At 56.7% G+C, this 25,345-nt stretch overlaps 5 protein-coding genes, 1 long non-coding RNA gene and 3 other non-coding genes across 14 annotated transcripts; 5 read left to right on the forward strand and 4 right to left on the reverse strand.

Moving 5' to 3' along the window:
- Window positions 1-287: 287 nt before the first annotated feature.
- Window positions 288-10,026, reverse strand: RPL3L (ribosomal protein L3 like). 5 transcript variants are annotated; one of them, XM_072942410.1, is made up of 10 exons: window positions 9,932-10,026; window positions 6,386-6,578; window positions 4,941-5,109; window positions 3,537-3,672; window positions 2,083-2,269; window positions 1,828-1,988; window positions 1,565-1,666; window positions 1,027-1,122; window positions 693-812; window positions 288-428 (listed from the first exon to the last, which is right to left on the reverse strand). In XM_072942410.1, exons 1-10 carry the CDS (start codon window positions 9,983-9,985, stop codon window positions 372-374), a joined length of 1,275 nt encoding a protein of 424 aa, XP_072798511.1. In that variant the 5' UTR covers window positions 9,986-10,026; the 3' UTR covers window positions 288-371. The 5 variants fall into 5 exon arrangements, with proteins under 5 accessions (XP_072798511.1, XP_072798513.1, XP_072798512.1 ...); XM_072942412.1 differs by lacking the exon at window positions 9,932-10,026 and adding an exon at window positions 9,877-9,918; XM_072942411.1 differs by lacking the exon at window positions 9,932-10,026 and adding an exon at window positions 9,185-9,369.
- Window positions 9,443-12,005, forward strand: NDUFB10 (NADH:ubiquinone oxidoreductase subunit B10). Its single transcript, XM_006204268.4, has 4 exons — window positions 9,443-9,735; window positions 11,002-11,140; window positions 11,395-11,534; window positions 11,838-12,005. The coding sequence occupies exons 1-4, from the start codon at window positions 9,588-9,590 to the stop codon at window positions 11,939-11,941; spliced, it is 531 nt and encodes a 176-aa protein (XP_006204330.2). The 5' UTR covers window positions 9,443-9,587; the 3' UTR covers window positions 11,942-12,005.
- Window positions 12,006-12,087: 82 nt separating this feature from the next.
- Window positions 12,088-14,332, reverse strand: RPS2 (ribosomal protein S2). The gene is made up of 8 exons (XM_006204269.3): window positions 14,205-14,332; window positions 13,839-14,027; window positions 13,664-13,753; window positions 13,286-13,393; window positions 12,856-13,029; window positions 12,613-12,772; window positions 12,298-12,389; window positions 12,088-12,204 (listed from the first exon to the last, which is right to left on the reverse strand). Exons 2-8 carry the CDS (start codon window positions 14,022-14,024, stop codon window positions 12,124-12,126), a joined length of 891 nt encoding a protein of 296 aa, XP_006204331.2. The 5' UTR covers window positions 14,025-14,027; window positions 14,205-14,332; the 3' UTR covers window positions 12,088-12,123.
- On the reverse strand, window positions 12,457-12,586 carry LOC116284147 (small nucleolar RNA SNORA64/SNORA10 family). The gene has a single exon (XR_004193910.1). It is a non-coding gene; the product is annotated as a small nucleolar RNA SNORA64/SNORA10 family (small nucleolar RNA).
- LOC116284146 (small nucleolar RNA SNORA64/SNORA10 family) lies at window positions 13,099-13,232 on the reverse strand. The gene has a single exon (XR_004193909.2). It is a non-coding gene; the product is annotated as a small nucleolar RNA SNORA64/SNORA10 family (small nucleolar RNA).
- Window positions 14,314-14,829, forward strand: LOC140687048 (uncharacterized). The gene is made up of 2 exons (XR_012061079.1): window positions 14,314-14,446; window positions 14,733-14,829. It is a non-coding gene; the product is annotated as an uncharacterized lncRNA (long non-coding RNA).
- On the forward strand, window positions 14,524-14,650 carry LOC116284151 (small nucleolar RNA ACA64). Its single transcript, XR_004193913.1, has one exon. It is a non-coding gene; the product is annotated as a small nucleolar RNA ACA64 (small nucleolar RNA).
- Window positions 14,830-15,584: 755 nt separating the features above from the next.
- On the forward strand, window positions 15,585-17,945 carry RNF151 (ring finger protein 151). Its single transcript, XM_072942414.1, is given in 5 exon segments — window positions 15,585-15,876; window positions 16,229-16,374; window positions 16,702-16,798; window positions 17,414-17,868; window positions 17,870-17,945. Coding segments are annotated over 5 exon segments (738 nt in total). The 5' UTR covers window positions 15,585-15,870; the 3' UTR covers window positions 17,904-17,945.
- A 1,159-nt stretch (window positions 17,946-19,104) lies between these two features.
- On the forward strand, window positions 19,105-25,329 carry TBL3 (transducin beta like 3). Of its 2 annotated transcripts, XM_072942409.1 has the most exons (22): window positions 19,105-19,224; window positions 20,603-20,654; window positions 20,739-20,834; window positions 20,924-20,971; window positions 21,080-21,221; window positions 21,314-21,398; window positions 21,484-21,654; window positions 21,739-21,814; window positions 21,888-21,981; window positions 22,068-22,249; window positions 22,346-22,487; window positions 22,589-22,647; window positions 22,732-22,835; window positions 23,357-23,504; window positions 23,588-23,818; window positions 23,892-23,962; window positions 24,048-24,204; window positions 24,278-24,336; window positions 24,582-24,685; window positions 24,787-24,858; window positions 24,946-25,104; window positions 25,187-25,329. In XM_072942409.1, exons 1-22 carry the CDS (start codon window positions 19,184-19,186, stop codon window positions 25,294-25,296), a joined length of 2,403 nt encoding a protein of 800 aa, XP_072798510.1. In that variant the 5' UTR covers window positions 19,105-19,183; the 3' UTR covers window positions 25,297-25,329. The 2 variants fall into 2 exon arrangements, with proteins under 2 accessions (XP_072798510.1, XP_031542940.1); XM_031687080.2 differs by lacking the exons at window positions 19,105-19,224; window positions 20,603-20,654; window positions 20,739-20,834; window positions 20,924-20,971 and having other exon boundaries at window positions 21,084-21,221; window positions 21,534-21,654.
- Window positions 25,330-25,345: the final 16 nt, after the last annotated feature.

Below are 25,345 nucleotides of genomic sequence, written 5' to 3' on the forward strand. Positions count from 1 at the left end.
GGACGAAGGTTCTGGCTTCCGCCTCCAGGAGGCCCCGCCCCTCCCGAGGACCAGCCGCCTCCGCCTTCCCAGCAGGCCCCGCCCACCACTAAAGACCATTCCTGTGTGCAGCGTCCGTGAGGCCCCACCCCTGCTCCCCAGGGGACGCAGCTGAGCTGCGCTGGGTTTAGGGTGGTGACCACGGTGCACCTTGAGCCCTGTCTTCTTGTCCCTTCACGGCGCTAAGTCCGGGGTCACCGCGCGGTTGACCAGCCTTTCCGTGCCCCACAACTCTGAGACACAGCGGGAAGAGTTGCCTCTGACTTTTATTAGACGGGGGACAGGCGGGGATCCTGACACGCTTCTCTCAGGTTCCCTCCATTCCATCCTGCCTACAAGTCTCCCGAGGTCTCCGGCTTTTCCTTCTCAAGATGCCTCTTCTGAGGACCCTGGGGGCGGGGGGCAAGAGGAGCGTTAGTCACAGGGGTCTAACCAGCCGCCTGCGTCACTCAGAGTCGGCCCTGTGCCCACTCCCAGCATGTCCCTCCCCCACTTCTCCAGCAAGAATCAGTGCCCTGCGCTGGACTCCTTAAAGCCTCCTCCTTTGGATGAGTGCAGGAGCATGCGTGCCACCCCAATCTGCTCAGCTTCCCTACTCTGGGGCAGGTGGGATGTGGTGTCTGAGCCCCACAGAACAAGGCAGGTGGGCTCACCATGAAGGCCCTCTTCTCTTGGGCTGTCTGGAAGCGGCCGTGGCCAAACTTGGAGGTGGTATCAATGAACTTGAGCTCAATGTTCTCCAAGGACCGGCGGCTGTGCTGCACCAGGAGGGACTGGGGACCCGTGGGAGGGGTGGCATCAAGGCAGGAGGTACCCACCCACCCCCCCATCACCCCCAGCCATCCAGTGTCTGTTAGAACCCCTCCCTTTTTGCCCTCCCCATCCCCACCCCTCCTGGAGCAGGCTGGAGGACAGGGCAAGCCAGTCCCCTGACCCCCCCCACAGCAGATGGGGATCCCACTTCCCAGCCCACCACCGGGCACCAACCTTCCTCAGGGTGATGACCCGCTTCTTGGTGCCAGCGATGCAACCCTTCAGCATGACGAAGTCGTTGTTGACTTCCCCATAGTGGGGGAAGCCGCCCTGTGGGAAGGTGGGTCCAGGAAAGGGGCTGCTGAGTTAGGGGGCAGCTGGGGACCCTAGGAGAACTCCCTTGGCCTGGGGTGACACCCTGGATCACTAAACAGGGCAGCATCTTGTGATTATCTTATCAATGAACTGTGTTTTACAGAGAGGGAAACTGAGGCTCAGAGGGTGAAGTCACTTGCTCCAGGCCCCACAGCTGCTACATACTGCAGCTGGGATTTGAGCCCAGGCAGCCTGACTGAGACCACAGTCAGTCAGAGCCACTGCATTCTGCATCCCATGACAGCAGCTGGGGTACAAGCCTCAGAGGAGGCTCTGAGGATGCAGGAACAGCAGGGCTTTCGTCCACCCAGGCAGCTGCTTGCTGGTGCCTGAGCTCTTGGGGCAGGGAAGCACCCTACACACCTGCCCCACACATGCACCCCAGGCCCATCCTCACCAGTGGTGTGATGGACTTGTCGGTCATGTCATAACTGGTGGATGCGTTGTTCTTAACCACCTTCCCATCCTCTGTGTGCAGCCCCCGGCCAATGCGGTAGATCTGCCAGGAGGACAGGGCACATTGGGGCAGCAGGTGGCTAAAGACCCAGGCACTGGTAGGGGCATTTCAGAGCCTTTGGGGACTGGGCAGTATCTGGGTCATGCGCCCCACCCACTGGGGTCTGGTCCCGGGCATCCCCCCAACCAGGACTCCGGGCAGACCTTCTTGTTGAACTCCGTGCGGTGGTGGTAGCCCTTCTGCCCAGCCCGGGCAATGGAGCAGCCCACGCGGGCAGGGTGCCAGGCGCCAATGCAGGCCACTTTGCGCAGTCCCTTATGGGTCTTCCTCGGCAGCTTCTTGGTGTGCCAGCGGCTTGTAACCCCTGGAGACAGGAGGGGCTGGTGGTTGAGAGGCCAGCCTGGCCCCTACTCTTTCCAGGCAGGCTTCCCAGAGCCGTAATCCCCACCCAGCCCCACCTTTGACTCCCCGGCCCTTGGTGACAGCAATGACATCAATGACCTCGCTCTGGCTGAACACGCTGTGCACTGGCACCTGCTTCTCCAGCCGGGCCTGGGCCCAGGCCACCTTCTCGGCCACCGTGCCACCATTCAGCTGGATCTCCATGATGTGGGCCTTCTTCTGCCGGAAGGGCAGCAGCTTCATCTGTACAACATGGCATGGCCAGTTGGTTCCCAGAAAGTCACAGCCCACTTTGTGCACACATGGCATGACCAGCTGGTGACCCCTAGCTTTCATGCATGTGTTCATTCAACAGATGTTCCCATGCTCTGGTCCAGCCATGGACCATGTCTTGTGCTACGCACCAGGGATACAGCATGACATGAGGCAGACAGGGTCCTGGCCCTCACAGAGCCACCATCTAGTTGGGGGACAGAAGCCTCTTGGAGAGGCCTAAGTGTTCTGATGGAATATTGAGGGCAGAAGGGACAGTTACTGCATGTAAGGGTGGTCAAGGAAAGACTCTCTTAGGAAGTGACATCCATTTCAAAAAGGAACCGCTAGGTAAAGATCTGAGAGCTTTTGGGTCAGGGGGAACCACATATGCAAAGGCCCTGTGGCAGGGAAGATTCTGGGGAGTCAGTGGGACAGAAAGGAGACCAGTATGTCTGGACCATGGAAAATAAGGAGGAGTGGGCAGGATGGAGTCAGAGGTGAGCAGGGACCTGGCCAGATGGGCCTCACAGGGAACAGCTCAGACTTTATTCCAAGTGCAGGGTATGACATGATTTGACTCATATTTTTAAACATCTCTAGCTGTTGCTGTGTGAGACACAGGCTGTACGGACAGAGGGACGCAAAGATAGGATCAGGTCATAGCATAGTGCTTGACAAGTCCATATGGAGGACCTGTTGCCTCCAGGGCTCTCAGTGGGTGAGGGGGCCACCACAGTGAGCAAGAAGCTGTGACCCTGCCCCAATGGAGCTCAAGTCTGTTGACGGAGATGGACTTTAACCAACAACACACATAACCAGGAACTGCAAGTGTGCGTGTAACTGAGGTGGGTGGAGAGGGGGAGGTCACCACTCAGAGCCTAGGGAAGGCTTCCCTGAAGGTTCTAGAATAAGCCAGAGGGTGTTGGTAACCTGTCAGCTCACAGGAAGCCAGACCCCACATACCAATGTTGAGGCAGCAGTCCCTCCACATCAGATGTCTGGCAGGAGATCCAGGACTTTCGGGCCATTTCAGGGCCTTGCTGGACCACTGGGTGTGGCCAGTGCCCCACAGGCCTCAGGTGCACTGACCCCCAATATCCCATCCCTGGGTCTGCAGGCAGCCAGCCCAGCCAGTCAGCCAACACTTTGGGCCTGTGCCCCAGGCACATGGTATTTTTAGGCTGACATCTGCCAGGGCTCCTGGAAGCTGGGGTAGGGGAGGCGGAGGGGAGGCCCAGGGCGTGGACCCACTGACCTGGGTGTGGACGATGACCCGAATGACCTTGCAGTACTTCTTCATGGCAGCAAAGTCCCTCTGCAGCTGCTTCTTGCCATCGGCGTCCCGCCACCTCCTGCAGGCCTTGGTGAAGGCTTTCTTCTTGCTCTTGTGCCTGAGCCACACACAGAGGCTGCTCAGCAGGTCCCACAGGGTGGCCTCCACTGCCCACAGTCCACCAAGCAGGGGTCTTAGGACAACCAATGTCCCCCTCCCCACTTCCCTCCCCAGCAAAGGAGGCCATTACTGGGCCCGTAGGGTCCCTGAGCTGGTTCCAGTCAACATCACTAAGCACGGACTGTCCCTCCCTCTTAAGGCTTCAGTTTCCTCCTCTGTAAAGTGGGCCCCCTCCCTGCCTCCCAGAGCTGAGAGTGAGCAGACGTGCCAGTGCTTGGGGGAGAGGCATCCTGGCCAAACCCCTGCCCCTGGCCCACCTTGTGGCAGCTGCTGAGCCCACTTATCAAGGGAACAGCCAGGACTGGCTGGGCCCCATGCCACATCATTCCTAACCCCCACCAGGACTCTGCAAGGTGAACAATATTATCCCCATTCTGAAGATGAAGAAAGCAAGGTTCTCAAAGGTCAGAGCCCCTGGATGAGAGGCAAGTTGATAACAATTGCAACAGCAAAAACAGGGCCAGCTGGGGTTTGCTGCGCTCTTTCTCTGTGCAGAGCACATGACACGCGCTGTTCCTCCACTCCTCACAGCGCCCCAGATGCAGGGACCTCTCTCGTCCCCATTCAATGGTATCCATTGAGGGTGTGTGTGTGTGTGTGTGTGTGTGTGTGTGTGGTTGGGGTGTGATTTCTAAGAGGTCAGTCAGTTCGCCTGTGGTCACACAGCCTGTTCTGACTCGGAGGCCCAAGATCATCACCGCTAAGAGAGGCTATGCTATGCCTCTTCCTCCACAAGGAAGGAGGTGTCTGTAAAGGTTCCTCAGGCAGTTGAGCCTTCCCTTTTCAGGACTTGATGCCAGGGATGATTCGAGATCTAAGAATGTCATTCTGATGAAAAGAGCTTGTCAGTTACCTATTTCCCTTTTCACCCTGGTTGCTAGGAAGCTTGGAACCAACTATGACACTTCATCAAATTACTAACTTGGGGAGGTGAGTTTAGCTGAGTGATACAGCATGTGCTTAGCATGCACGAGGTCCAGGGTTCAATCCCCAGTTCATCCATTAAAAAAAGAAAAGAAAAAAAATTAATTCCTTACCCTAAGTGTGAGAATATTTGCTTTCTTTTCTCCTCTAATCCAATTTCCTCTCCAGCTCCCTAGTTCTTGTCTTTTGTTGACATGAAGGCATCACACACGCACACACCACTGCTGCCCAGTCACCCCGCTTATCCCCACACAGGGCTGGGGAGTGGTGGGCGGCCCTCACCAGTCCTTGTAGAAGCGGCGGCGGCACTCGTCACTGAGATGTTCCGCAAAGATGGTCTTGAAGCTCCGCAGGCCTCGAGGGGTGGCCACGTAGCCCACGACACCCACCACCACCAGAGGCGGTGTCTCCACAATCGTCACTGCCTCCACCTCCTCCCGCTTGGAAATTTCTGGATGAAACCCAGAAACAGAGTCATGGAGGGGAGCCTCAGAGTCCCACGGGGAAGGAGGGGGAGGAAATGGAAGAGTTGAATACAGCCTTGCCTGTCCACGCTTGGGGCTGCTGGGGACAGAGGCCCCGTGAGCAGGCCCCCACTGGCCTCCAGCCCTCAGCTTCACCACTCGCTACTCTGCCCTGTGTGGGGAGCAGCCACTGGTCAAGGCCATGCAGGTGGTCTGTGCCAGCTCTGGCTCTGAGATCTCAGATGAGGCCTGATGGCTCCCTGCCTCCGTTTCCCCACCTGCCCATCCGGGAACCTGGCTAGGAGAGCAACAGCCCGGGGCAGCATCCCCATAAGGGTAGGGTTGGGGCTCCTTTAGTGGAGCACAAATGAGTGTTAGGAGTGTATGATGATGAGTTCTAGGAAAAAATACCTAAAACTTGTCCAAAACCTGTGGTTTTATAGATGTTATTACTGAGGCTGATAAAAGTAAAGGAAGAGCATGTTTTAAATATATATTAGGAGAAGCAGGGAGGGTATAGCTCAAGTGGTAGACCTCATGCTTTGCATGCACAAGGCTCTGGGTTCAATCCCCAGTACATCCTCTGAAAATAAACAAATAAACCGAATTACCTACCCCCTAAAAAAAAAAAATATATATATATATATATGACAAAGAACCAATGAGTGGTCCCCAGGAGGTTGAGGGAGGGTTGGCTGTGGATATAAAAGGTCCGCAAGAGGCACCCTTGTGGGGATGGAATGTTCTGAGGTGCTGGGTATACACATTTACACATGCAGAACCACAAGACAGAGAAACACACACACACCCCCTGGTGAAACCTGAATAAGGTGAGCAGGTTGTATCCATGTCACCATCCGACTGTGACATACTACCACAGTTTTAAGAGACCTTTCCATCAGGGAATCTGGGTAAAGGGGATGTGGGCTCTCCGTATTATTTCTTAAAATAATCACCTGTGACTCTACAATAATTTTGAAACCAAAAGTACATTAGGGTGCCTGCCTTCACATCCTAGCTGCTTCAAGTTTCATAACTGCTTGGTTTCCTCATTGTAAACTGGGGCCCATGATAGATCCATCCTCAAGGGGTGGCCAGAGGTCAGTGCTGGATGACAGTCAGAGGCCTTGCCCTTTTTGGGGTTGTTTCCACTCCTGGAGCCCAGTTCTAGCTCCTAGTATCTGGTAGGGTCTCCAGATCTTCTGGTCATCAGGCATGCTCTGCCCACCCCCCACCCCTGGGGAGCCCCTCACAGCCACTCACTGAGCCCTGGCCGGTGCACCTCCCGCAGAGTGTGCGTCATGCCAGCCTTGTAGCCCAGGAAAGCCGTGAGATGCACAGGCCGGCTGGGGTCGTCCCGAGGCCACGTCTTCACTTTGCCCCGATGCCGGCGGCTCCTCTTGTGTGGCAGGAAGCCCAGATGTCCATGCCGAGGGGCAGAGAACTTCCGGTGGGACTGGGGACAGGAAGGGAAAGAAGTCAGAGCTGGGGTCTTCCTGGTGGGGGCAGCTGGATGGTCCCAGAGCCCAGACCGGAAGTGAGCTGGAGACCCCAGCCTGAGATCCAGTGGTCTTCAGTGCCTGCTTCTGTCCACAAGAAAGGAGGGAAGCGTCGCCTTGGGCAGCGTCTTAGGGATGGAGCCAGCTTAAGCCTTCCTCACCCATAGGCTTCCTGCCTCGGTGGCCCTGCCTGGCTGGGCCAGGAGGGGCAGGCCTGCACTGTGGCCGAGGGCTACGGGGGAAGTGGGCCACTGCCATCTGTCCATCTCTTTGCCTGTCCTCCTAGGCCTGGAAGCCCAAGCTCAGGCCTCCTGCTGTCCCCTGTAATCACCTACTCCTTCTCAGGCCCAAGGACTGTCTCTGGTGGGAGAGACTTCAGAAGCTCCCCTGTCCCTCCCCAGAAAGCCAGCGTGCTCCGGCTCCAACCCCAAGCCCACTGACCATGGTGGTCGGTCCCTGCAGGTCAGGAAGGAAAGGGGCCTCCCTGCCAGGCGCTGGAGGTCAAGCGGCAGGTCCAGGACACACAGCAGCCAGATCCCAGATTTAGCCCCTGGCAGGGGAGCTCTGTCATCTCCCGTGTCAGGCATGGGCTCTGGTGCCAGGAACAGGCCTGGCCCAGGGCAGGGCAAAGGGGGGCAGCCCCCGGGTTGGGGACACCTGGAGCCAGGCCTGGCCCTCCTTTCCTCCAGGGTCCTAGGACTAGGTCCCATACTTTGCTTTCTGCCTCCTATGACCCTCTGGAACAGGAACAACTTGGCCTGGTAGGGAGGCTGAGAAATCTGTTGAGGGGTTTCTCTCAGGCAGCTGGCATTGGAGCAGAGAGGATTCTTGTACTGTCCTGAGGACTGTGAGCCTGAGCTGGACGAACAGGGAGCGATGGGGAGGGTTGACTCTGTGCCCAGAGGATCACCAGGGCCTTTATTCCATATAAGGATCCCTTGACTCTAATAGCTGTGATCTAAGAATATTTATTCACCCTTTCTTTTACTTTTCTTTTTTTTTTAATGGAGGTGCTAGGGAGTTGAACCCAGGACCTCATGTATGCTAAGCACACAATCTACCACACTCTCTCTACCCCCCACCCTGCCAAGAACATTTAGACAGTTTTAGGAACTTAAATTTTGCAGTTTTGATTAAAATCTCTTATTTTTTTGATTCAAAGATTGTAAGGTTTTAAAGTTCTGTAGCTACAGAATCAGAGTTTTAGAGGCCTGAGATATGGCTGAGGGTCCGCGCATTTTGCATCATTAGATGCTAAAATCCTCCGCTACTAAAATATGACAACTCTTTGTTTTTGTTGTTTTTGAATTACGAAGCTACTTTTAACACTTGGGCTGAGCCCAGCAGGGATATAATCACTGGAAGGGGTAACCTGACAATCCCAGAAGTGGCCCAGGGGAAGAGAGGCTACTGGAAGGAAGGAAGCTCCGAAGGGATGCGCTGTTGGCTCAGGACCAAAGGGAATGCCAGCGATGCTGAGGCTGTAAGCACGTAGTGGGATCGGCTCCAGATACTCAGGCCAAGAGCCAGAGGGTTGGACATGGAGCCCCAAAGCTGCTTGGGTTCCTCTCTCTCCTCTGCCTTTTTCTGTTTCTGCTGCATGATCTCCAGGTCCCTCTGCTGCTGGGTAGCAGCAGAAAGTCATCATCTTGGCACTTTTCCTTAATGGAGTGCCATACTCTGCTTTCTTATATTCTTTTGGTGGGCAAGCTCACACTGGTTACTGCGGGTCATGGCAATGACTCCAGCCTAACTCTGTTGGTTCCCCTCATTCAGGCCGATGTTGCAGGCCAATGTTATGATTGGTTGAGTCTGATAATTTCTAAGAGTTCATGATTTGAAGATTTGAGGTTTCTATGATTGCAGATTCTGTGTGTCCATAGGATTGATGACTCCGTGTCCCTGACCCCAGCCTCTGGGCAGGAAGTGACCAGCACTCACCCTCCCTGGTGTTGGTCAGAGGCTGTGCCAGGTATGGAGATCATAGAGGTTGGCCAGGAGGACCCTGGTCAGTGGAGCTGCCTCAGGGGCACAACAGTGCTCAGGGCCAGGATGGAGCCATCAGAACCAGAACAGATGTAGGTATGTGCATAACTGGATCGTTTTGCTGTACACCTGAAACTAACATTGTAAATCGACTATCCTTCTATAAAAAATAAGAATTAAAAAACAAAACAAAAACAAAAACAGGAACAGAGTGCCCTGCACCCAGGGTAAGAACTAATTCTCCTTACTTGGAGGATGGGTCGGAGGGTGGGGTGGGGCAAGCCCCGCCTCCTGTTCTGCCCCAGGGAGGCCCCCCTCAAGCTCACTGGCATGAGCCAGTCCATGAGAGGCCCTGGCAAACCCAGTGGAGCCCAGAGAGGGCTGCAGCGAATGGGCAATCTTGGAAGGCTCCCTGGAAAAGCAGGGCGTTTAGTAGTTTGTGTTATTTTTTGTCTTTGCTATTTGCTTGCTCTATTGGCCTGAGTTCTCCAGAAGAGCCCAGCTGTGTTCATCAGTCGGCTCCCTGCTGCACTTGGTACGCAACTGGCAGTTCAGACTGAATGAGTAGATTACTTACTCCTGTGTCTGTCTCGTCCTAGAATGTAAGCAGGGATCCTTGATTCCTTCACTGCCGTATACCAAGCGCCAAGACCAGCGCCCAGCACACTGTAGGCGCCCGTCGCGTGTGCAGTGGGCGCCATGGTCCCAAGCAGGGGTGCTGGCGCTGCGAAGCAGCTCCCCAGACCAGCTTGGCCTTGCCGGACGAACTACAAGTCCCATCGTGCCTTGCGGAGGCTCCCAACCCCCGGCGGCCTCGGCTACGGACGAATTACAGGTTCCATGATGCATCGCGGGCGCCAGCCGTCCTGCGTAAGCGCGACCGCCGTGGGGTGTCCTCTGTACGGGCAAACTAGGCAGAGGGGCCGAGGCGGAGGCCGCGGCAGCGAGTCTGAGAGCAGAGTCCGCCGCGCGCCGCAGCCATGCCGGACAGCTGGGACAAGGACGTGTACCCCGAGCCCCCACGCCGCACGCCGGCGCCCTCGCCTCAGACCTCGCTGCCTAACCCCATCACCTACCTTACGAAGGCGTTCGACCTCCTCGTGGACCGGCCTGTGACCCTGGTGAGAGGTACGACCCCCAGCCCGTCCTCACCGCTCCCCGGGGCCCCCCACCGCTCCAGGAATCCCACACACCATGGGCCCGGTCACTCAGCCTGAAACCCCCCCCCGCCCCCGCTGCATCCCAGGCCTCGCCTCCCAGAACGCTCACCACTACACTAAGCGGTGCTGTACGTCCACAGCCGCCTGAGGAGCCTTACACGCACCCCTGGTCTCCGGCCATGTTCAAATATTAAGGGTTGTTTGCGGACCGCAGTCATCTGTCCTGAGGCTTGTCTCCCTGCACACTTTGCATCCTGCGTTTTGCACCGTAGGCGGTCAGCAAAGGGCTGTTGAGGTGCTGCGGTTCTCCACTAACCCTTTGCACGCCTGCAAAATATCCTGGGTAGTCAATGGTGGCCGAGGTCCCCTCCACCTCTAGTGCTGTAAGTTGTCCTCCGTGTGTGCCTACGTTTGAGAGCTGCCCAAATTACCCCGTCTCTGGTCAAAACCAGGCCAGTGTTTCAAACTGTTGTCTAGTTTATGAACCAGCCGTGGGGCAGCAGCAAGACCACGCTACGCCCTCAGTCACTAGTGCCAGGCAATTGGTCCCTGCAATTAATCAATTCTTTCATTGAACAACAAAACTTTGGGATGCATAGCATTCTCTGGTGGTTCTTTGGGAGGAACCAGACCCGGCTCCAAAGTCTGGAAGACACAGCAGTAGAACTGCTCCCTTTTCCCTGTAGCAATTTTTAAAGATATGTTTTATGTGTCTGGATAGATGAGACCTGACTAGATCCAACTTGTTAATTTATCCATGGAGAAGTTGAGGTCAGAAGGTCAGCGGTGGTAGAACTGGGACTAGAATCCCTGCTGGTGGCTCCCCGTTGGGGCCTTTTTGCCTACATAGTGGAGTCTTTGTGCTGTTGGGGCTTGCAGAGGAAGGGTTCTGAATCCTGCTATCTCTCTGGGCCTCAGTCCCCTCTCTGTAAATGAAAAGGACCTGCCCTGTGTAGGATTGTTGCAGAGACAAAGTGAGACATATTAGGGAACGTGAAAGGTTGGTACCTGGCTTACAGGAAGCTATCCATCACCATTTGTAGCCTGGTCCTTTCTAGGACCATCTCTGCCAGCCTACACCTCTTCTTTGGGAGTCCAGTTACCAGTCTTTGTAAAAGCTTGGAACATTTGGGAAATCTGCCTCTTCCATGGTTTATGAGAAATAACAAAGCTCAGGGCCCAAGCTGGCCTGTCCAAACAAATAGGGCCTTTGGGTCTGGGGTTCTCTTTGCAGAGTTTATAGAACAGCAGCACGCCAAGAACAAGTACTACTACTACCACCGTGAGTTCCGTCGGGTGCCGGACATCACAGAATGCAAGGAAAAGGACGTCCTGTGCATGTTTGAAGCAGAAATGCAATGGAGAAGAGACTAGTATGTTCTGCCCTTGGGCTTTCATTCTTAGTACTGAGAGCCCTGCGAAGTGAGCACGTCCTGCCGAGCATATCATTCCCTCAGGATGCCATAGGCTGGTGGTCAGCTAGCAAGAATGCTTCCTAGGGTTGGCCCAGACCTTGGGGGTAAAGGGGCCAGACCACAGGGCTCCCAGGCCCTGCTTTCTTCACTCCACTTTCCCTGAGTACAGGGAAAGGAATCCTTGTAGACCCCTTTTCTTGTTTTTCTTTTAGCAAAGTTGATCAAGAAATTGTCAACATTATCCAGGAAAGACTGAAGGCCTGTCAGCAGAGGGAAGGTGAAAGCTACAGGCAGAACTGTACCAAGGAATTGGAGCAGTTCAGCCAGGTGTCCAAGGCCTACCAGGACCGCTGTGAGTGAGCCCCCCCAGTCTGCCCCCAGGTCCTCCTGCTTCTGCCACCTGACGTCCCAGTCTCCACACAGCTGTGTGCTAAACCCTTTGCTAAAGGTGGTTAACTCCTGCAGTTTCTACATGACTGCCCAAAGCATGCCAATTAGCTGAGTCTCCAGCAGTGTAAAATAATCCTACCTTGTCCCCTTTCTGCTCACTAACCTGTCTTAGCTGCCCAGTATTCCTCCCTGCATGGAGAAAAGACCCCAAGTTCCCATCAAGGCAGAAGAGGCCCGTGACTCCCCTTCTCCATCTCTTTCCCAGATCACGACCTGGGGGCCCATTATTCTGCCAGGAAGTGCCTGGCAAAACAGAAGCAGAGGATGCTGGCAGAGAGAAAAGCCGCTAAAGAGGCTGCTGCTGCCTGAGGCAGCTCTATGAACCCCCTCATGTGACTGTCACTGTTGCTAAAATAAAGAGTAATGGAACTTGTCTCTGAAACGTCTTATTGGCCCCACTTCCCTTTCAAATTCAGCCACCACTTTTAAAAAAGAATAAATAAAAAGCAACTATAAACAGACTTCATTCACTTTATTTTTTGCATATAAAACTATGTGGTGGCCACAGCTGGAGCCTGGGTCCTCTGCACAGAAACTCTGGTGTGGGTCTTTACAAGATGGTCAGTGAATTCCTAGAAACAAACAGAAGAGATTTCAGTTGTAGCCAGACAGACTGCCACCCTCTGCACTTGCCTCACCTGTTAAGGTTGGGGGGCAGACGGTACCTGATACGGAGACTTGGTGAACACAGTCTCCTTCCAAAGATCAGGGGTGAGATAGCTGTAGGTCTTGGAGATGGCATCAAAGGTGGCCTTAGCTGGAAAAGGGGTAACAGAAGAGAGTTGGTGAATTCACCAGAAATAAAACTGAAGATTGCAGATAGAAGCTGTTGCACTCCTAGGAACAGAGAGGCCACTTTGGACCAGTCTGTCGTGCATTAGGAGGGCCTTCCTCTCTCTCTCTGAAAATGCGCCAACCACACACAAGAGTGTGATTAAGCGGAGCTGAGAGAAGCCATGGTGTACATGTGGGCCACCTACCAAAGTTGCCCAGCGTGGCAGTGCAGCCCCTGGCAGAAGTGTAGCAGTCATCAATACCAGCCATCATCAGCAGCTTCTTGGGCACCGGGGCTGAAACAATGCCAGTACCCCTGGGTGCAGGGATGAGGCGCACCAGCACAGAACCACAGCGGCCAGTCACCTGGGAAGGGTGAGTTATCAGGAGGTAGACTGGAGGGAGCCTGCACCATTGCAAGCCCCATCATTCAACCTCAGCCAGCCTACCTTGCAAGGAACAGTGTGGGGCTTGCCGATCTTGTTCCCCCAATAGCCTCGCCGCACAGGGACAATGGAGAGCTTGGCCAGGATGATGGCCCCCCGGATGGCTGTGGCTACCTCCTTGGAGCACTTAACACCCAAACCGACATGTCCATTGTAATCCCCAATGGCGACAAATGCCTGCAGAAAAAATGATGTGGGTGGTGGTCCACTGGCCTTCATAGCATCAGTAACTTCCCACCACATAGGGTCTGTTGCACCCCTCAAGGCAAGACTGGCCACCAGCAGGCCAATCTGAGGTCTCAAGGAGATCCTTTCTCTCTCTCCCCATTACGAAAGTCACACGCGTGGAAACAAGTGCAACCATGCAGAGCTGAGAGAGTCTCACAAAACACCCTGACAGAAACAGCCCAGAAAAACAAGACGGCTGGATTACCTTGAACCGGGTCCGCTGGCCAGCACGGGTCTGCTTTTGCACAGGCATAATTTTCAAAACCTCGTCCTTCAGGGACGCCCCCAAGAAAAAGTCAATGATCTCAGATTCCTACAAGAAAAAAACTTGTGACAAAGATATTCGATAAAAAGATTCAAACAAACACCTGTCGCTGGCTTCCAACAGAACTGACTTTCCATTTGTCCAACCGTTTTCTTTCACGTTGACTACCCAATCAGATGGAACAGCCCGGCATCCACATAGTCTAATACAGAGCACGCGGCCCCTCAATAATCAGCCAATAACAGGTCTCCCTCGATCCCAGGTCAAATGAGACTCACCTACCCCAGGCCCCTACGAAAAAAATAGGCCCATTCTTACCTTGATGGGCAGGGAGAAGAGATATATCTCCTCCAGAGACTTGATCTTCATGTCCTTCACCAAGCGGCCCAGCTTGGTGACGGGGAGCCACTGGAAGAAAATGCGCGTAAGATGACCCGGAGGGCCTGCCCGCTGCCGCCCAGGGGCCCGCCTTACGAGCATAGCCCAGACCTACCTCTTTGTCCTCCGCCTTGCCTCCGCGAGCTCCGCGGCCGCGGCCGCGGCCTCGGCCCCGACCGCGACCCCGGCCCCGGACGCCGCTGCCGAAGCCTCCGCGAAAGCCACCGCGGCCTCCCATCCCAGGGCCCCCAGGGCCCCCGGGGCCTCCGGGCCCTCCCGCAGCACCGGCGTCATCCGCCATTTGCTGAAAAGAGCGACAAAAACCAGTTGGTCACTGAGGCCCTAGCATCTACGGCCGCCGAGGGCTCCCGGGCCGGGTTCCAGCCACAGAAGGCGGGAGCGCCAGCCCGGGTTCCACCCGATGTCGGCGGATTCCCGCCTCCCTAGCCCTCGGGAAGCCACTGCCTCAGCAAACACTCACGTGTCGTCTCGGTAAAGAAGGAAGAGGCCGCGCCAAAGGGATAATTTTATAGCGCGCCAAGTGCCGCGAGATCTCGGCTGCCTCGAATCACAGGCCAATAAAGCAGCCTGTGACTGGCTCCGCGGTGCGCCGCCCTCGCCTAGCTCTGCCTGTGACTGTGTGTCTGCGGCACCGGAACCTGCGCGACTGGGCAGCTGCTATAAAGTCCCGCGCCGCTGCCACCTCACTCTCTCGGGTTGCAGGTAGGTTAACCTGTCTGGGTTGCGTCCTCCATGCGGCACTGTGAATGCGGTGGGGGGAAGATGATTGGGAGGTCGGCGTCAGCTGAAAATCGCCTGCGGCTTTGGCCGTGGCCGTGGGTGAGATTCGGCGCCTAGAGCCACTCGGGGCCTCAGCTCACAGCCCACTCCTCGGTGTGGGGAGGTGAAACCCAGGCCCCAACAGGCGCCGCCGTTCCGATCCCCGCTGCGGCTGCTCGCGTGCCCTGGCCTCTGGCCTCTGACCCTTGACTCCGTCTTCTACCCGCAGTACACCTGGATGCTAAGAGCTTGAGGCCGCCGCCGCCAGGACCGCGGGGGAGAGGGTCTCTGTTCTCGTCTTTAAATAAAGCTGTTGGTCTAATTCAGCCGTGTGTGGGTGTTCTTGGTCCTCTGCCCATCGGCCGGGAAAATGCGTCTCTTGTCGCTGGGACCGAGGTGTGCTGTGGAGAAGAGACCCTTGTGGGACACCTTCCCAGCCTGCTTTGAACGATGCCATGCAGGGACGGAATCTGGTTTTGGTGGTTGCCAGGTGACTCCGAAGAGCCCACCCCCCGAAAACTGGCAGTCAGGTTTGAACTCATCTTGTGTCTACCCACACCCCATAGCTTCCACATTAGCAAGTAAAGTACTTGGAGCTTGGTAGAAGTCAGGCTGGACCAGGAAACCATTAACAATGGTGGGAGTGTAAGATTCACAGTTCAGAGGCTTAACAGTAGTTCCCTATTGTTCTCAGGACAAGGTTAGGGTCTTTAGGATTAGATGAGGCTAAAACTCAGTGGCACTGAACCTGCAGTTCTCTTCTGTGCCTCATGTTGGGAACATGCTGGTTTCCCAAGCTGGAATTGATTTCCCCGTGCCTTTTCTCTTAGGCTTGACCATATGTTCAGAGATTACCTGCTCTGGGAGACTTTCCCACATTCTAGACTCCTCCACTGTGGTACCACAGGTTGCATGGAAACCTGGTCCCCACAACTGGTCTGTATCCTGGAGCTAGCTCTATGGGTCTCAGATCCTAAGAGACCTTATGATGGGTCCCTAACCACCCACCCTCCTCCAGCTCTTGGGGATCTGGGCAGTAGTGAGGAAACAGGAACAATCACTGCGTTTCTATTGAAGCCTCAGCTCTCGGGGGAAGTAGCCCTTGGAAGCTTGGTTCTCAGCTTAGTGGTGTTTGAAGATCAGCTGTAAACCACCCTTGCCAAAGGCAGGGGCTCTAGGGATCCACCCTGGTTCTGGGCTACCCCACATCTGTGACTCTTGAAAGGGGAGCAAGAGCCAGGTGATACCCTGGGCCAGGGCTGTGATTGGCCTGAGCTGGACAATGCCACTGTGATGTCGGCCCACTCCTGGTATGAAATGGAGGCTCCCGAGCCCTGGGGGTCAGTGGAGCTGCCGTCCAGACACAGATGATGGTGAGCCCTTAAATTTGTGCCTAACTCCAGGGACCTGCCCAGAGCTGGACACCATTCCTCACTGAGATAATCTGGACAGTGTGGTACAGAATCCCAAATGGGACAAGGAAACCTTTCAGAGGGGTCAGGCCAGGTCTAACTCCAGGCCAAGGCCAGCTTCTGCACCTGGGGATTGGTAGTCATGGGGGTCTTGACTGTCACAGCTGCCCCCTCAAAGTGGGTGCTGAACCAACCCTCCACCTGGGGCTTGCATGTGGCCCATCTCCCACCCAAATCTTCCTGGGGACCCCCTCTGGGTATTGAGGAGTCGGGGAATGGGATCCAGGTCCTGATGCTGGCCTGTCCTTTGCAGAGTGGCGGGTATGATCTCAACCTCTTCGCCAGCCCTCCTGACTGCAACTTCCTGTGTTCTGTCTGCCATGGGGTTCTCAAGAGACCAGTGAGGTTGCCATGCAGCCACATCTTCTGCAAGAAGTGCATCCTCCGGTGGCTGGCCAGGTGCTGCTACTGGGCACCCAAGAGGCTGGGAGGGCAGGGGTCTGGGGGGGCCATTCTTGGGGCCCAGAAGAGAGAAGAAAGGTCTGCCAAGTACTGGGTCATGATGGTCATAGGGTTCAGCTGCCAAATCTCCTGGGATACTAATATTAAGTCTAGTCACCCCGTGATATCTGCAGCCCCTAGCCCCAACCTCAGAGCTGAGAGCTCCCTATAAAGCCCTCTTATACCTCTTCCAGCTACAGAGGAGGGACCCCCAGGGGAGGCATGTTGCTGCCACTTGCTCCTCCCCCACTCCCAACAATCACCCCAACTCATGTCTCCTTCTAGACAAAAGACCTGTCCGTGCTGCAGGAAAGAGGTGAAACGGAAAAAGATGGTCCATGTGAATAAACTCCGGAAGACCATTGGCCGTCTGGAAGTCAAGGTAGCTCAAAACACCCACTCCCACCACCCAACACTCTTCTTCCCTGCAGGGTTGAGGGTGCAGAGCCAGGAGACAGGGTGAGAAGAATCCCATCCTCAGAACTGAGGGTTTCTCCTCTATACCTGGCTGAATTTGAGTCACATCTCTACCACTTACTTACCTGCTGTGTTACTTTGGGCAAGTTACCCAGCCTTTCTGAGCTCCAAGAGTCTCAGCTGTAACATGGGGATTATGGAGGATGAAATGTCTGCTCTGCCTACTACTACTCTCCAGCCCCTAATTTAATAGATGGGGAAACTGAGATGAAAAGAAAAGAAGCCTGGTGTACATACAATGCACCAGACCCACCCAACCGTGTAACTCCCTGTTCTCCAAACCTCAGGACTTGCCCTCATCCTCTTTGAGATCTAAATTTTTTTCCCCACCTCCAAGCATTTGCCCTACTGTTTCCCTCTCCATCACGTCATTGGTGTCAAAAGAGCTTGGGAGGCTCCCAGTTCAGTGGTTCCCGGTCAGTGGAATGTCAAGGATGGAACGTTCTGTAGGGGATGGGCAGCTTATGGCTGGCAATGCCCAACATGGTTTAGCTTACACAATGCTCCCCTCTACCCACAGTGCAAGAACGCCGAAGCTGGCTGCCTGGTGACGTGCCCACTTGCCCATCGTAAGGGGCACCAGGACTCATGCCCTTTTGAGCTGATGGCCTGCCCCAACGAGGGCTGCATGTCTCGGGTGCCTCGCGGGGACCTGGCCGAGCACCAGCAGCACTGCCAGCATGGTGCCCATCAACGCTGCCCCCTGGGCTGCGGGGCCACACTGGGCCCAGCCGAGCGTGCGAATCACAACTGCTACCGTGAGCTGCGGGAGGCCTGGAGCCAGCGCCAGGAGCGCAGCCGGACCCTGGTGTTGTGCCTGCTGCGGCGCATGCGCAAAATGCACCAAACCACCAACCTCATCCGCCGGCAGCTGGCCCAGCTCGGAGACTTCCTGGAGGAAGATGATGCCCTGCTTGTGGGCGCCCCACAAGAGGAGGCTGAGGCCACCCCAGAAGGCAGCTTTGGGGCTGAGTTGTGGGGGGCCCAGGACCAAGGTACCTTGTAAATAGAGGGATAAATAAACGCAGAGCCCAGGCCTGGCCGCCTCACCACCTCTGTGTTTGCTGACCTTACACCTTTACCACGTTTGCGGGCCCTCTCACCTTTCCAGGCACTATTCCCTTCACCCCAAATGGTCATTCTGGCCTTTCTCCTGGACCTTTGCAAGTTCTTCCCAACCAGTTCTTCACAATGGCTGCCTGGCAGGCTCTTCCCCTGGATCTCTCTTTTCACCAAATTGTCTCCTCTGTGCAGAGGTTTCCAGATCGACCTCTCCCAGTCTCCTTCCCAGTTACCTTCTACCAATCTGTTTACCAGCTTCACAGCCAGCAGTAGTACAAACAGCTTAAAACCCTGAACTCAAAAGCCAACTCCTCACAATGATTCCCTGGGATCTCCCATTAGTTTCTGTTTCCTGCCCTATACCCTCCCCTTCCTACTAAATCCCTGCAGCCACACTGGCTTCTGTTGCTCCTAAACACCAGGCCTGTGCACTGGCTGTTCCTCAGATAATTACAGGGATCCCTGCTTCACCAAATTCGGGTTTTTGCTCATGTCACCTTTTCAATGAAGCCTTCACCCCCAATTTAAAATTGCACCCCTACACTCTACTCCATCCCTCGCCATGCTGTATTCTTTCCACAGCACTCATCACTTAACAATCAAGATTATTCCCTGCCCTTTCTCTGCCTAGCCCTCACCCCACTAGCTTGTGAGCTAGTCAAGAACCAGCTTCTCTAGTGCCTCTTAAGCGTCTAGAACGGGGCTTTGCACATAGAATGTGCTCCATCAATATTTGAACGACTCTGAAGTTACCCGATTTATTAATTTACCTGCGTTATTCCTCATACTAGACAGTGAGCCCCAAAGCAGAGCCCGGTTAACAGCTCTCTGCTCAGGCACCGCACCCGACCTCGCTTGTCCCCAAATCCCAGAGTCCCGAAGGGGCAGGAGTCTTGGGATTCAGTAAACATTTCCTACGAATATCTTTTAAAATTTCTATCAAAAGGACAGGCAGCTGGCTACCCCAGTCGCTGCCAGTCTACCCCACCAGCCCCCGCCGCTTCCAAACCACTCTACACCCCCACCTCCGGGCCGGAGACGCCTCTGCCACCTTCCGCTTCCTGACGCGGCGGCCAGTGCCCACAGCAAAGATGTCGCCGAGCCCGCGGTGCTGGTGACGTCGCAGTCGCAGCGGGCGGTGACGCCATCTCAGCGCGCCGATTGCGCAGCGCGGCGACCGTGCGGAGTGGCGCGCCGGTCTCCCTCACGCGGCGGCGGCAGCGGCGACATGGCGGAGCCCGCGGCCGGAGTGGGCCGCTTCAAGTCCAAGTAAGCCGCCACCCGGGAAGGGAGCCGGGCTCGCAGCCGGAGTAGCGAAGGCGTCCGCGTGGCTCCGGCACCCATTCGGGTTTGGGGAGGTGGTGAGGGTTGCGTACGACAGGTCCGCGCGGTCGTGGCGGCTGCGATATTACAAAGTGGAAGAGGCTGCACTGACAGCTCTCGCGGACGGCGGGCACTGGAGCGCGGCCGGGTTACTTAAACTTGGGACGGGTTTGGGGGTGAGAACGAAAAACCCTAGAGGAGGAGGAAGGGGCGGGCTGAGCACCGTCGAGGCTGGTCCTGGGAGGGGACACCCCACCTCCTAGGGGTAGAGAAAAAAACCACTACGCCTAGGTTGGGCGACCTGCTGTCCCATTTCTCCAGGGAGCAGGAAGAGAAGTTAGACGCCGCCTAACCATATGGAGCGCAGTCTGATGGGATAAACGTATTAAAGCAAATAATTTCCATCAGTGGCTGTGACAAGCGCTAGCAAGGGGAAGCTCGGGTGCTGGGATGGCTGACTGGGTTTGGAGGTTGAGGGGGTGCTCCATTTCACCTTGTTAGTCAGGCTTCTTCCAGTAGAGTTAGCCAGGCACCTTTGAAATTCGGGAGGAGAAGCCCAGGTCACAGGCAGGAAATAGCCTGTGTGAATGGGAAAGGTCAGCAGAGGCTTCTCCAAGCAGGGTTTTGTAAACAAGTAAGGAGAGGGGAGGGTTTGAAGGCAGGGTGGCAACATAAACAGAGTTATATTCTGAGCAGCTTCTCTGAGAGCAGAGTTTGAGAGAGTGGTAGAGACCTGGTGGAGAGGCTGGAGCAACTGTCCAGAGAGGAGAGTGCAGTGGCCTGGACCAGCATGGAAGTAGCTGAGAGGGAGTGGAGAGGACATATGATGCCACCGAAATGAGGGCAGCTTGGAGAGTGGGATGGAGGAAGGAGCCAGGGTTAGGGAAGAGGCGGGCTGGACCTCAAGGATGAAGATCTTGAAGAGGATGCTACTCTGGGTTGGTACCCAGGCCTGGCCTCCCATGGCCAGCAGGGGGCCCCCAAGGCCTGGCCTGCTCGGTAGTGGGGAATCTCTGAGAAGACTGGGCTGTTGGACTGCCTGTGCTGCCCTGGGACTGGTGTGTGTCAGTGTCCAGCTAGGGTCCCAAATCTTCTGTAACATAGGGATACCAACACCCACCTCACAGTGTAGCTGAGAGGATTAAAGAAGATAACAGAAGAGTTCATGAGCCTCTCTCCCCCATGTCCCCTGCATCCCTGCTGCTGCCCAGAAACTCCTCAAGGGCAGGTCCCTATTGGGTTGACCTCTGGGAAAGCACCTAGTATAGAGCTGGCACTGGGGACCAAGGGTTGGGTACCTCACTGTCTTCTGTCTTCCCTCCAGTTATGCTGTCGAGCGCAAGATCGAGCCTTTCTACAAGGGCGGGAAGGTGCAGGTACCAGCCCAGGGAGGGGCAGAGTTGGCAGGGTGAGGCAGGGGTTGCAGAGTGTTACCTTGGCTGAGACCCCTTTGTCACCAGCTGGATGAGACTGGGCAGCACCTTTTCTGCGTCTGTGGTACCAGAGTCAACATCCTGGATGTGGCCTCAGGGGCTGTGCTGCGGAGCCTGGAGCAGGTGAGGGCTGAGAGGGTTGGTGTGAGGGACTGGTGTGGAGGGCAGCCTTGTCTCATGGTTGGTGCTCTATGTCTACTCTCAACCCTCAGGAGGATCAGGAGGACATCACTGCCTTTGACCTCAGTCCTGATAATGAGGTATATGGAACAGGGACAGGAGGTGGGCTCCAGTACATCCCAAGCAAACTGAGTTGATGAGGACAGCGTCCATGCCTCAACCCCCAGCTGAACTGCATCTTCCCCCAGGTGCTGGTGACAGCTAGCCGGGCACTGCTGCTGGTTCAGTGGGCCTGGCAAGAGGGCAGCATCACCCGCCTGTGGAAGGCGATACATACAGCCCCTGTGGCCACCATGGCCTTCGACCCCACCTCCACACTGCTAGCCACAGGTAGGACCTTGCTGGATGGGTGGGTTGGCTGGAACCAGGCAGGGGGCTTTGGGCACACCAGCCCTCTCCCCACTTCAAACACATTCCGACAGGTGGCTGTGACGGGGCTGTGCGTGTCTGGGACATCGTGCGGCATTATGGGACACACCACTTTCGGGGCTCACAGGGTGTCGTGCAGTGAGTAGAGGCTGCAGAGGCTGGGTGGGTGGAGCATCAAGGTCAGGGTAGCATAGCTCACCAGCCCCACCCCACCTGCCTGCAGTTTGGTGGCCTTCCACCCGGAACCCGCACGCCTGCTACTCTTCTCCTCAGCTGCAGACACCGCCATCCGGGTGTGGTCGCTGCAGGACCGGTCGTGCCTGGCCGTGCTGACTGCCCACTACAGTGCTGTCACCTCTCTGACCTTCAGTGCCGACGGCCACACCATGCTCAGGTCAGTGACCAGCCACCCAGGCCTTGGCAAGAAAGGGAAGGCCACAGCTGAGACCCAGGAACTGAGATGGCTGTTTTCCCCCAGCTCGGGCCGTGACAAGATCTGCATTGTCTGGGACCTGCACAGCCTCCAGGCCATGAGGACTGTGCCAGTGTTTGAGGTAGGGGCAGCAGGGCCAGTGAATGGGGTAGGGTGAGGGACAGGATTGCCACCTCTGACCCACTTGTCCTCAGAGTGTAGAGGCTGCAGTGCTGTTGCCAGAGGAGCCGGTGCCTGAGCTGGGTGTGAAGTCCCCGGGCCTGCATTTCCTGACCGCTGGCGACCAAGGTGTGTGGGGCTCGGCCAGGGTGGGCAGCAGGGGCCAAAGGAGGCTTGTGGACCTTGGAGTCCTAGCAGCCCTTGTCCCCAAACAGGCATGCTGCGCGTGTGGGAGGCAGCCTCTGGGCAGTGTGTCCACACACAACAGCAGTTGCCAGGCCCTGGGCGGGAGCTGACCCACTGCACCCTGGCCCAAGCCGCTGGCCTGCTCCTCAGTGTCACTGCTGACCACAACCTGCTGCTCTACGAGGCCCGCTCCCTGCAGCTCCAGAAACAGGTGAGCGAGTGCTGCCCCTGCTCAGCCCATAGGCCTGGGGATGCCAGCCCTCCACCCACTCGGTCCCTGACTTGTGTCCCTCTCGCCCACCCCTAGTTTGCTGGCTACAGTGAGGAGGTGTTGGACGTTCGATTCCTCGGGCCTGAGGACTCCCACATTGTTGTGGCCTCTAACAGCCCCTGCCTAAAAGTGTTTGAGCTGCAGACGTCAGCCTGCCAGATTCTCCATGGCCACACAGGTGAGGGCACTGGGCCAGTGCCCCCAGGACCTCATCCTGGACTGGATTGCCCCCGCTTGCCATAACTGATCTCTAACCACTCCCCCTCCACCTTCTCCCAGACATCGTCTTGGCCTTAGATGTCTTCCGGAAGGGGTGGCTCTTTGCCAGCTGTGGCAAGGTGAGGCACTATAAGAGGTGAGGGTACAGGTGCCCAGGTGGGGAAGCCCAGCCCAGCCTCTGTCCTCATCCCTCCCATCCCCAGGATCAGAGCATCCGCGTCTGGAAGATGAACAAGGCTGGTGAGGTCACCTGTGTGGCTCAGGGCTCTGGGCACACACACAGCGTGGGCACCATCTGCTGCTCGAGGTAGCAGTTCAGGGCTGGGTCCAGCGTGTCATGGAGGCAGAGGCCCAGGCCCTGCTGATGGGGCTCCAGCTTAAGGAGATGGGAGGAGAAGGAGGCGGCTTTGGCCTTTGCTCACTGGGTCTCCAGGGATATGGAATGGAGAACAGGGGCACCCCTACATGCCATTATTGGGGGTTCCTTGGAAGTGGCCTTGAGGCTGGGTGGATAAAAGGGGAGGGGTGTCACAGCGGGAAAGGTGACACTGAGCAAGGCCCAGGTGGAGAAGGTACTGTTTAAGGCTGGAGGTCTCATGGTTGGAGCCCAGTCGCCTGGTATGACAGCACTGAGGGCGGGCAGAGCAGGCTTGAGGGCGGGCAAGTGGTCCCAGAGGTGTATAGGGCTGACATGAGCAGTTCCCTTTCGGAGACAGTCTGTCTTTCTGGTCTGGACCAAGGTCTGGCAGGCCTGAACTATGGTGCACTGGCAGGCAGGGCCAGCCAGGGCTCAGCAGGTGTCTCCCCGTCCCCCAAATCGGTCCTTAGGCTGAAGGAGACCTTCCTGGTGACAGGCAGCCAGGACTGCACAGTGAAGCTGTGGTCCCTCCCCGAAGCCCTGCCGTCCCCAGGCTCAGTCCCAGTTGGGGGCCCTGTCCTCCTCCAGGCCCAGGCCACGCAGCGCTGCCATGACAAGGTAATGGCTCACAGCACCAGGTGGGGCGTGGTGAGGCCCCTGCTGGGACAGGGGTCTGAGCTGCTGCCCCCTCGCATCACCAGGACATCAACAGTGTGGCTGTTGCCCCCAACGACAAGCTGCTGGCCACAGGGTCACAGGACCGCACAGCCAAACTCTGGGCCCTGCCACAGTGCCAGCTGCTGGGAGTCTTCTCAGGCCACCGACGGGGCCTCTGGTGTGTTCAGTTCTCACCCATGGACCAGGTGCTGGCCACAGCCTCAGCTGACGGCACAGTCAAGCTCTGGGCGCTGCAGGACTTCAGCTGCCTCAAGGTAAGGTGCCCTCACCCCAGGCGAGGCCCTCTGCCCACTGGCATTTCACACCTTCCCCCACCCCACCTTGCAGACTTTTGAGGGGCATGACGCTTCTGTGCTGAAGGTGGCCTTTGTGAGCCGCGGTACCCAGCTGCTGTCCAGGTGAGTGGGCTGAGGGCGGGGTGGGACTTGGGGTGAGCTGGGGGGCAGGCCCCAAGGCTGAGCCCTCTCCCAATCCCAAACCCAGTGGCTCTGACGGGCTTGTGAAGCTCTGGACCATCAAGAACAACGAGTGTGTGAGGACACTGGACGCCCACGAGGACAAGATCTGGGGGCTGCACTGTAGTAGGCTGGATGACCGCGCCCTCACTGGCGCCAGTGACTCCTGCATCATCCTCTGGAAGGTGCATGAGCTGGTGGGGGTGGAAAATGGGCAAGGCAGCATGGGCCTGCCTGCTGACCCCATTCTGACCCCAGGATGTGACCGAGGTGGAGCAGGCAGAGGAGCAGGCCAAGAGAGAGGAGCAGGTGGTCAAGTAAGTCCGGGGGTCTCCACCTGGCCCTGCTTGGGAGTCCCATGCATCAGTGTCAGCCCCTTGGAGTAGGGCACACAGGCTTCCCTTCTCTTTATAGCCTGTGGGAACCAAGGCTTGGACCAGCAACACAGCTTTCCACCAGTGGGTGTTCTGCTCCAGGCTTCAGACCCCTGATGGCTCTGCCTTTAGCTCCAGCCAAGTCTCCCAGTGGCCCTGTCCCCTGTCCTCCCTCCTTCCCCCACCAGGCAGCAAGAGCTGGACAATCTGCTCCATGAAAAGCGGTACCTGCGGGCACTGGGCCTCGCCATCTCCCTGGACCGGCCCCACACGGTGCTGACCGTGATCCAGGGTCAGTGCTGCCTCAGGGGCTGGACAGGAAGGGCAGGGTTGGAGGGAGTCTCAGATCTGTGGTGTCCCTTCCCTGGGGCTCAATCTCCCCTCCTCCCACAGCCATCCGAAAGGACCCTGAGTCCTGCGAGAAGCTGGAAGCCACGGTGCTCCGACTGCGGCGAGACCAGAAAGGTCCGGGGTGGGCAGGTAGGGGCTGGATGATGGCTAGTAAGGGGCAGTGGCCCAGCAGGCAGGTCTGACCATCCCTGCCACCCACAGAGGCCTTGCTGCGCTTCTGTGTCACATGGAACACCAACTCACGGCACTGCCATGAAGCCCAGGCTGTGCTAGGCGTGCTCCTGCGGCATGAGGCCCCTGAAGAGCTGCTGGCCTATGAGGGTGTTCAGGCCTCACTTGAGGCCCTGCTGCCCTACACCGGTACGTGGGCACAGCCCAGGTCGGGGCAGGAAGAGTCCAGCTGGCCTCCATGGACCCCTGACAGCTTTCCATTCTCCCCCAGAGCGGCACTTCCAGCGGCTCAGCCGGACACTGCAGGCGGCCACCTTCCTAGACTTCCTGTGGCACAACATGAAGCTGCCCCCCCTCCCCGTGGCCCCCTCTGCCCTCTGAACATGCAGAAAGATGGACTTTGCCATCTCGGCACGCTGTGTCTGTCTGA

Source organism: Vicugna pacos, chromosome 18 (genome assembly GCF_048564905.1).
Source record: "Vicugna pacos chromosome 18, VicPac4, whole genome shotgun sequence".
NCBI classification, from domain to species: Eukaryota; Metazoa; Chordata; class Mammalia; order Artiodactyla; family Camelidae; genus Vicugna; species Vicugna pacos.

Coding starts and splice junctions, on each gene's coding strand:
- NDUFB10 (XM_006204268.4), top strand. CDS start 9,588: ATGCCGGACAGCTGGGACAAGGACGTGTACCCCGAGCCCCCACGCCGC. Junction 11,141..11,394: donor ATGCAATGGAGAAGAGACTA/GTATGTTCTGCC, acceptor TTTTTCTTTTAG/CAAAGTTGATCAAGAAATTG. Junction 11,535..11,837: donor CAAGGCCTACCAGGACCGCT/GTGAGTGAGCCC, acceptor TCTCTTTCCCAG/ATCACGACCTGGGGGCCCAT.
- RPL3L (XM_072942410.1), bottom strand. CDS start 9,985: ATGACTGCGGTCCGCAAACAACCCTTAATATTTGAACATGGCCGGAGA. Junction 2,270..3,536: donor GGGTCATCGTCCACACCCAG/GTCAGTGGGTCC, acceptor CATGTTGTACAG/ATGAAGCTGCTGCCCTTCCG. Junction 1,123..1,564: donor ACAAGTCCATCACACCACTG/GTGAGGATGGGC, acceptor ACCTTCCCACAG/GGCGGCTTCCCCCACTATGG.
- RPS2 (XM_006204269.3), bottom strand. CDS start 14,024: ATGGCGGATGACGCCGGTGCTGCGGGAGGGCCCGGAGGCCCCGGGGGC. Junction 13,394..13,663: donor TCTTCTCCCTGCCCATCAAG/GTAAGAATGGGC, acceptor TTTTTCTTGTAG/GAATCTGAGATCATTGACTT. Junction 13,030..13,285: donor GCCAGCGGACCCGGTTCAAG/GTAATCCAGCCG, acceptor TTTTTTCTGCAG/GCATTTGTCGCCATTGGGGA.
- TBL3 (XM_072942409.1), top strand. CDS start 19,184: ATGGCGGAGCCCGCGGCCGGAGTGGGCCGCTTCAAGTCCAA. Junction 20,835..20,923: donor TGCTGCGGAGCCTGGAGCAG/GTGAGGGCTGAG, acceptor CTCAACCCTCAG/GAGGATCAGGAGGACATCAC. Junction 24,205..24,277: donor CCTGCATCATCCTCTGGAAG/GTGCATGAGCTG, acceptor TTCTGACCCCAG/GATGTGACCGAGGTGGAGCA.